The 8,538-nt window shown below is 49.1% G+C and overlaps 1 protein-coding gene across 1 annotated transcript; it reads left to right on the top strand.

Moving 5' to 3' along the window:
• Positions 1-1,066: 1,066 nt before the first annotated feature.
• Positions 1,067-2,618, top strand: LOC101777385 (uncharacterized GPI-anchored protein At3g06035). The gene is made up of 2 exons (XM_004958454.4): positions 1,067-1,249; positions 1,959-2,618. The coding sequence occupies exons 1-2, from the start codon at positions 1,177-1,179 to the stop codon at positions 2,468-2,470; spliced, it is 585 nt and encodes a 194-aa protein (XP_004958511.1). The 5' UTR covers positions 1,067-1,176; the 3' UTR covers positions 2,471-2,618.
• Positions 2,619-8,538: the final 5,920 nt, after the last annotated feature.

Below are 8,538 nucleotides of genomic sequence, written 5' to 3'. Positions count from 1 at the left end.
CTTTTTGAGAAGAGTTTCGATCAAACAGGCAAATTGCACACCAACTCCACGGTCGGTCTTGTGAGATGGCAAGCTTTTTGGGTAATGTTAAGATTCTGATGTCCGGAATTTAAAAAAGTTGGACGGCTCGAGATATGTTTCTATTGTTTTCGCATGAAACATAGTGCTTATTGTTTTCGCATGAAACATAGTGCTTATGTTATGGTTGGAATTTTCTATCCAGAGTCAAACAGCATAGTTATTTTTTTTAATGTTGCAGCTTTAAGTTTTCGATGTTGTAGATGTTTTATTTTGATGTTGCAACGGAGTGTGAAAAAAATGTCCGGCGCTAGCAGGCCCGAACTTTTTTTCACGTGCGGAGCCGTATAGGGAGGCAAAGCAGTCGGTTGACGTTCCAACATCATAACATCATGGTCGTGACGGTGCGCTGTCCCTACGGCGTTAGTTAACGCACCGACGTCCGTGCCGAACTACCAAAACATTTACCTGTTCTTTATTTGTTTTTCTATGGTTTATGTTTATTTAATGGGCTTGGTATCTCTAGTTAGGGTGTGACGTACAAATTGTTTCAATCTTTATCTATGGTTGGAGCAACACCGACAGTGCAGTGCAGGACCAGGAGCAAGTGTAGCCAGGAAGACCGAAAGAAACTGATGGAAGTGTGCATTAAATAAAGTCCTTAAAATGCAGGCACAAAATTAGAGGGATCTCTTCTGAACTTCTGTGAGCTTTCATGAGAGTGATTCAGAGATGTTTTCTGCATGTTCCCAATCCCATCTTATTGCTGTTTGTGACCAGGAGCAAATGCAAAGCTTCAGTGAGCTTTTCAGAGGCCCCAAAGGAAAGTAGGAGAGGCGCTAATGAAACCCTTTTCACATTCAGTGATTCAGATCACCAATTGTCCACAAAGGGCTACCCTAAAAGTGGCCTTCAAAATCACTTACTCCCATTTACTTGCCTGTGTAATAAATTTGCAAAAAGAAAAACACTAATGAGAAATGATCGCTTTGGGGGCTGGCCGGAAGGAAGCGTAAAGGGAATGGCGGTGGTTGGTGACAGCAACTCGCCTCCTTCCTCCTCGCGCCTCCGCCTATACCTGTCGCCCCTGCCTCACTCTTCCTTCCATTGGAGGCAGGCTAAGCTGTTGCCGCAGCACCGTGTTGGTCAGGAGCAGAAATGGATTCCAGGATCTCCCTCCTCTGCTTCCTCGTCCTCGCCTTCTCCCTCCTGCACTGCGCCAGATCTGACGGTGAGCTCATGGCCTCTTCTGGTTTTTTCTTTCCCCCGTCTCGTTATGCTACTAGGTTGCTGCAGAAATCAGAGCCGCTGGCTTCGATGTCGCGCTCGGATGTGGGGCCCTCTGTTGATACAATTCGATGGATCTGAGCTTGTTTATTCCCCATTCCATTTCTCTGTTTGTGCGCAAGCTGTCTTGCTTGGCAGTTTTGAATCACCCGCTGCACTGGAAATGTTGTTGACCCATGCTTTTTCTTCAATGTGCGATCGGTAGATCCACTATTCTAGTGCTATAATTCGCCTTTGTGCGTGTGCGTGCAAGATCTGATATTCAGAGGTGTCATTGGCGTAACAAACAAGAATTCTATATAATATTACCTGCTGCACATGTTGCATCGCATTATGAAATGGATCACTCGCTAATGCTACTGATTGAGTTGGTGCCAAGTGTACTGGAGTGGAGGCACATGGTGCAATTTCAAGTGCATTTACCTCAGCTACTGTTGAATAGAAAAATGAACAAGCTGTTGCTTTAGTACTACAATCGCAATGTTTGGAGATCAACGATTAAATTCAAGATCTCGTGAACTCATGCACACACACAAAAAAAAATCTAGAAATTTCATGTATGCTATATGTGCAATCCTTTGATCAGATGTGGCAGCATACATGAAATTGAGAAATTGTGTATCGTTTTCTTATACTGATTTCTCCTTTTTCAGGCAACGATGCTCAGCTTCTCAAGGGCATCAACAGCTACAGGTCCTCGCTCAAGGTCCCGGCACTGACGGAGAACAAGAACGCGGCGTGCCTCGCCGAGCAGCTCGCGAAGCAGTTCAAGGGGCAGCAGTGCACCAACACGACGGGCGCCAACACCGTCATCGGCACCGAGCAGCAGTTCCCGGACTACCCCAAGTACCTTGACCACTGCCACCTCAACGCGTCGGTGACCGAGGACGGCCAGGTGATGCCGGCGTGCGTGCCGGGGCTCGTCCCCGGCGTCGTGCTCACCAACTACACCAAGTCGCAGTACAACCGGTTCCTGAACGACAGCCAGTTCTCCGGCGTCGGGATCGCCAACGAGGGGGACTGGGTCGTCGTCGTGCTCAGCACCAGCACGGGCTCCGGCGACTACTCGCCGGCTACGCCGGGATCCAACTGGGCCGCTCCGGTCCAGCCGTTCAGCCTGATGATTCTTTTGTTGGTAGGATCTGTAGTTTTGCTGATGAAGTGAGAGGTTGATCGTACTGATACACACCACGAAGAGAGTAACAGCATCTGTGTGGCTCATTTTGTATCATTCAAATTTCAATTGAACTTGGTCTCATCGCCAAGTTAAAAAGTTTTACTTGAAAGAGTGATTACGAAACTGATTTCCTTAATTTGTCAACGGATTGATATACCCCATGGGCATCTGCAGCATTTATCTTAGAACCGGTGAACTTCGGGTGCAGTGATAACTGTTACTGCAACTTTAAGCAGTAGCACCAGCATCCGCCATCCAACAACTAACGCACGTCCTGGATCAACAGCTGGCCCACCTCTGCTTCTTTCCCCTCGCAAGACTCTTCTTCTTCCTCCGTTCACCGAGTTCGCAAAAGACGCTTTGGATCCTCGAGTTCGCGGTCGGGTGCACCGAGGGCCGTGCCGCACTGTGCGAGGACGTCCCAGTCGTGGTGGGCAAGATGACTGAAGGCCGGGCGCGACGGCGCGGAGGCCGTGCTCTAGTCGGTCGGCCACCGATACCGAGACCACCAGGCGACGGAGGAGGGCGGGCTGACGAGGCTGCTGCTGATGCAAAGCTGGTGCTCACCGGCGGTGAGGCAGATGGTGCTGGAGGTGCTTAAGATTTACAGGATGAGCGCCAAGAGCTACCTCGCTGGGTACGACTTCAAGACCACCCAAATTATGCCATTTTGACTTCTGAGGAAGCTAAGCTGATGAGAATGGCTTGGTGATCCGATGGATTTGAGCAGCCAATGAAATGAATGCATGTAACAGGGGACGGTGTTCTTGTTCTTGTAACGTTTCTTTGTTTTTTTTTTTGTTTCTTGTTTTCTGATTTAAGTCAATAGAGAAACAAAGAAGAATTGGTTCATGGAGGGGAGAAGGAGGAGAATCTGTACGTGGAGTAGAGAGTTTTAGCCAAGCTGCTCATACATCCTCTCTCTTACCCATGGCTTCTTAGAGTGATTTCGTTTTGGTGCTGTGTATGGACTGAGTGAGCCAAATCGCCATAGGATGGATGCTGTGGATGGAGGAGGAAGAAGAGTCTTGAGAAGGACATTCAATCCGGAGCGTTGAGTGGTTGTTGGACGGCAGATGTTGGTGATACTGCTTAGGGGGGTGTTTGGAAGACTAGCGTTAAACTTTTGCCCCTGTCACATCGGATATTTGACACTAATTAGGAGTATTAAATATAGACTAATTACAAAATTAACTGTACAACCCCTAAGCTAAATCGCGAGACGAATCTATTAAGCCTAATTAGTCCATGATTTGACAATATGATGCTACAGTAATCATTCACTAATGATAAATTAGTTAGGTTTAATAAATTCGTCTCGCGATTTAACCTAGAAGTTCTGCTATTAGTTTTGTAATTAGCTCATATTTAGTCGTCCTAACTAGTATCCGAATATCCGATGTGACAGGGCTAAATTAGCCCATGATATCAAACGCACCCTATAACACTGCACCCGATCCAGGTCCGTATTTTTGTGTCAGTACCAAATTCTTTTCTGTGCCAGCTCTTATCATCGGAAGAGACACCTATATTTCTGGTCCAGGCTCCCACTTTCTATAATAAACCCTCGTCTTTCCTTTGCAATTGACTGCAGTTTGATATTTGAATCTCCTTGGTTGATTTATGATTGCTTCACACCCTGATATTCACCAATTTTGTGATTGTTCCTAAAAGCTTAACCTGTTGGCCGCTCTCTCCTGATGCTGTTATCAATTGTATGGCTGCTCAAATCTACAATCCAGAATCCTACAGTACCTGATCTGACAAATAAATATTGAGAAACCCATGTGGATTTTGCTTTAGAACTCATGTTTTCACTAGAAATGAGACGGTAGAAATCCTTGCCTGTCTCTTGGAGTTGTCCGTGGCCCCAATTTCGTTCACTTACTATTTGCAGTTCTAGCTCCACAAACATTATGTGAATGTGAATGCCATACTTGGAGCTGCCGATGGAATATACTTGGAGTTACAATCTCGCAGGCGACCTCCTCCTGGATGAGCGTACAATCTCTCCGCCGCATAGTACCTAGGGGTGGTAACGGATTACGCCCTCATGCTTTATTCACCATCCAACTCAGTATACAGTTCAAAATCATATAATATTATGACCTCATCATATAATATTATAACCTGATCCTTATTAAACCCGATCCTTAAATTTGCTATGTTAAATTAGAAGGTCCTTTAACACCCTACTGGTACAAGGAGGATGACAAGGACCTTGCGCTAATGAGGTAGGCCAATGCGGTGAATTTGCCCCGTCGCACGTCTGACGGGGATGGTGACGCTGGATAGATGATGAATTGACGACGGGGTTGGCGTCGGGTCACCGGCAACCACCGCCGCAATATGGCTGACAAAATTTTACAGATTAGATCCTAATTTGGATCGCGATTTAGTCGCGACCTAAATTAGGGGGTTTTATGAAAAATAGTGGTCCAGTATTTTACACAAACCTCCCTATTTTGGATACGATTAATAGTCACGATCCAAATTAGAGGCTCGTGTGAAAATATCAGGACCAGAAGTTTACATAAAACCCCCATTTTGGATCGCGAAACGATCCAATATTTTGTATAAAACACCCCTGGTAGTTTACGTAAAAGCCCTCTTTCCCCTCCCTCAGCTTGGATTATTGATGGCGATCCGCCGGCGCCGGCAGCCGCGCACCTCCCGTACAGTGCTAGCGCAATGCGCAGCCCAACCCTTCCGCCTCAAACTCTAGAATCATCTCTTCACAATTCGTCCCCGTCCCGCAGGAGATGCCGGAGATTCAGTGGGTGCTGTGCGGCAAGCCGGCAAGGAACCCCGTCATTCGCTTCGCCGGCTCCCATGTCGACGATCCAATCCGCCGCGCGCGCTCGTCTGCCCAACTTGGGCGTGCCGACGTACAGAACGAGATGGGTCCTCCCATCGCGCCGTCCGGCGGGTTTCTGCAGATTAGCAAAGCGGCCGTCGTGGTTGACCGGAGACCCCAAGATCTTTCTGAACTAAGCAGGTTGAGCTGCAGGGGTGAGGATTTCTTGCAGCTCAGGTCTCAGGTGCCTCGTTGCTGCTGCTAAACCAAGAAAATGATCCATTTACATGTCCAAATATTCACGTTCCAAGCAATCGTGGTCGACAGAAGAAGCCTGACTGAAAGTCTGAAACCATGAGATGCTCATTCATAGAGCTGGCAATGAAATTGCTAAGCCAGTGGAGATTACGAAGGAACACAGCGGATTCCTAGGCGAAGGTTCGAAGAATGAGAGACAGCCATGAATCCATGATCACCCAATTCTTCAGGAGTTTGGGCATTGAAGCTCCAAAGTTTCACGACGTATTTGGAAACATCTGGCTCAGCAGGAACGGCCGAGCAGAATGGCCTGGTGGGGAATGTGGTTGATATCCAGGTCTAAAATTAAGTGAATATTGTGGGTAATTCTATCATGTGATGTTGATGGTAGATAGATGCAACTGTTGAAAGGAATCAATCTACTTCTCGATTCACTAATCATCACATAAAAGATGTCAATAAAAATAATATTTCTGCAAGTGCTCGTCTCTGGTTCCAGCCAAGAGTGTGAAGCCAAGGAGTCATCTGAAAGATGCAACGGTTACAAAACCACTCTTAATCTTCTTCACCTTTTAGCTTTAGTCCGTCTGTGTTTGTTTGGACCGAGCTTAGCCAATGCCATTATCCAGGAAGGAATTCTCTCTGTCTTCACTTGTAAACTGAAGGCAGAGACCTGAATTTCCCTTTTCCTGAAGTCATGAAGAAACTCATACATCTGTCTTGGCCGGGTCTATACCTTCAACTCAGGCTGTTTGTTTCAAAGAAACAGGAGGGCACGCCCCTACTTAAACTCTGGCTGTTGCAATTTCGCAGCTAGTTTGCCTGATGACGCCTAGTGATGATGCCAAGTGTGTGGCGCTGCAGCACTTTGTTGTTCAGTTGAGGCATGTGATGAGCGTGCACCAACACAATGCGGCACCCTCTTGCTTCCAAGGTCTTCCCTAGCCTCGAACGTGCTGTTATGATGCCGAGAAATCCTTGCTACTCATGCACTGCACGGACGGGGAATGCCTAGTGCAAGATCTGAAAGCCTGAACAAAGGGCTCGTTCAGACGTACGTTCAACATCGACTGAATAAAGGGCTCGTTCGCTGCGGAGTCAGAGAGAGCGCGTCCACGCCGCCACGGCCCTCGAACACCCATGGCCGCGCACGCCGCCATCCGCTCCAGCCCGGCGCCTCGCACAACGTCACCCGCCGCCCTGCTGGCCGTGCGCGTCCCATGGCGCCGTCACGCAGGAGCAGCTCTCTGGCCGAGTTCCAGTAGTCCGGCGCGGCAGGCATTCGCCGCCGCTTGGTGCGAGGACGAGAAGGATCTCACGCCGATGAGGTCGCTGTCCCCCGGCCATCTCGGCGGACCGAAGCCGTAGCTCGCCTACGGGGACGGTGGCTCGGGATGTATCGCGACGGGGTTGGTGCCGCCCGCCGGTGGCGGCGCGGCCTCCTCCCCCGCCCGTCGCTGGTACGGATATTTTACACATTAAACCCTAGTTCCAAAATAGGAGGGTTTGTAAAATACTGGATCTCATAGTTTCATAAACCATTATCACATGCTTAATGTTTGAAGGAAGAGGAGAGGGTATTTCAACCCATGATTCTTAGGCCAATCTCAATAGTAATTTATAGGAGTTCCATGAGCATTAAATTTTTTGCCACATCAGCAAAAATACTGACTTGGTAAGGTCATTACAAGAGAAAGTTTCATCATATGAGAGAGGAGTTTCATCCACGTGACACTCAACTGGCACAGTTACCAAGTGTCTTGGTAACTGTTGACTGAAACCGTGCACCGAGACTGACCTTAAGCCTTTAGTCTAGCAATCATCACACTGAGACAACTTTAATTTAAGAATCATCTTCGATAATTACATGGGCCTTCAAATAATTTAACAAGGAGGACGTCGGGGCTATGCCGAACATGTGGTCGCGCAGCCGGCTATGATGATTGAGCCGTCGTGCTCAGCACCAGCACGGGCTCCGGCCTCCGGCGAATACTCGCCGGCTCCGCCGGGCTTCCAATTGGGCCACTTACGGTTCTGCCGTTGAGCCTGCTGCTGATTCTTTTGTTGGTAGGATTTGTGTAGCAACATTTGTGTGGCTGGTTTTGTGCATCACGAAGATTTCAATTGAACTTGCTCTCATGGGTATTCTGAAGCATTTTTACTTGAAAGATTGATTACAAAACAATTTTGCTTAATCTGTCCATTGATTAATTTGTCCTCGGGCATCTGCAACTGCAATCACCCAAGCTACAGCTTGTTGCTGCTGTGCTGGGAATGAATAGACCATTTCGTCGTCCCAGGTCGATTACTTCCAGATGAACATCAGCAACTTTTTATTGGGAAATATCGTTGCGTTGGCCGTTCCATTACATCCTACCAAGGTTCGAACCGGTTGACGATCCAGACAAGCTATAGCCGCCGCAGATCAGCACCGGCCGGCCCCCGTGCCGTGCTGCTTCGAGCAAGCCTGTAACTGACGGCCGTGTCGGGGGCAAAGGCACCGCCAAACCGGAGGGTCTTGTGCATTTCACCGGCGGGTGGCGGTGGCGCCGTGGCTTTGTCGTCGTTGAAGATACTGGCGGCTGGTCGGAGGCCGCCGTGTCCGCCCGGCGCCGGAGCGCGGCCATCCATCCCATCGCCGCTGGCGCGCGCGGCCGCTCTTCAGAAGAGGCCGGATCGGGGCTTGGATTGGGTTAATTGCGGCCGCCCAGATCCGATCCAACGGGCGTAAGATACCCAAGGGGTGGACGGTATTTCATTTACGGTCCACCCCAGCGTGCTCGCGCTTCACAATTCAGCATCCACCCACGTCTCGCCGGAGCGCCGCCGCATCCCGCTGCACGGCGTCAACATCAGCATGCGTTTGTAGAATCCCTTTTTACGCCGATAAGGAGGCCCTCAGGAACGTCCGCCGGCGTCCGCGTCCTTGTCCACCGGCGTTACCAATTGCCACCGAGCTGCTCGTGAACCGTGGCGTTCGGCGGGACTCGTCGGGACGCAG

The sequence above is a fragment of the Setaria italica genome, chromosome II (genome assembly GCF_000263155.2).
Source record: "Setaria italica strain Yugu1 chromosome II, Setaria_italica_v2.0, whole genome shotgun sequence".
Lineage (NCBI taxonomy): Eukaryota > Viridiplantae > Streptophyta > Magnoliopsida > Poales > Poaceae > Setaria > Setaria italica.
This window is presented reverse-complemented; position numbering and strand designations above follow the sequence as displayed.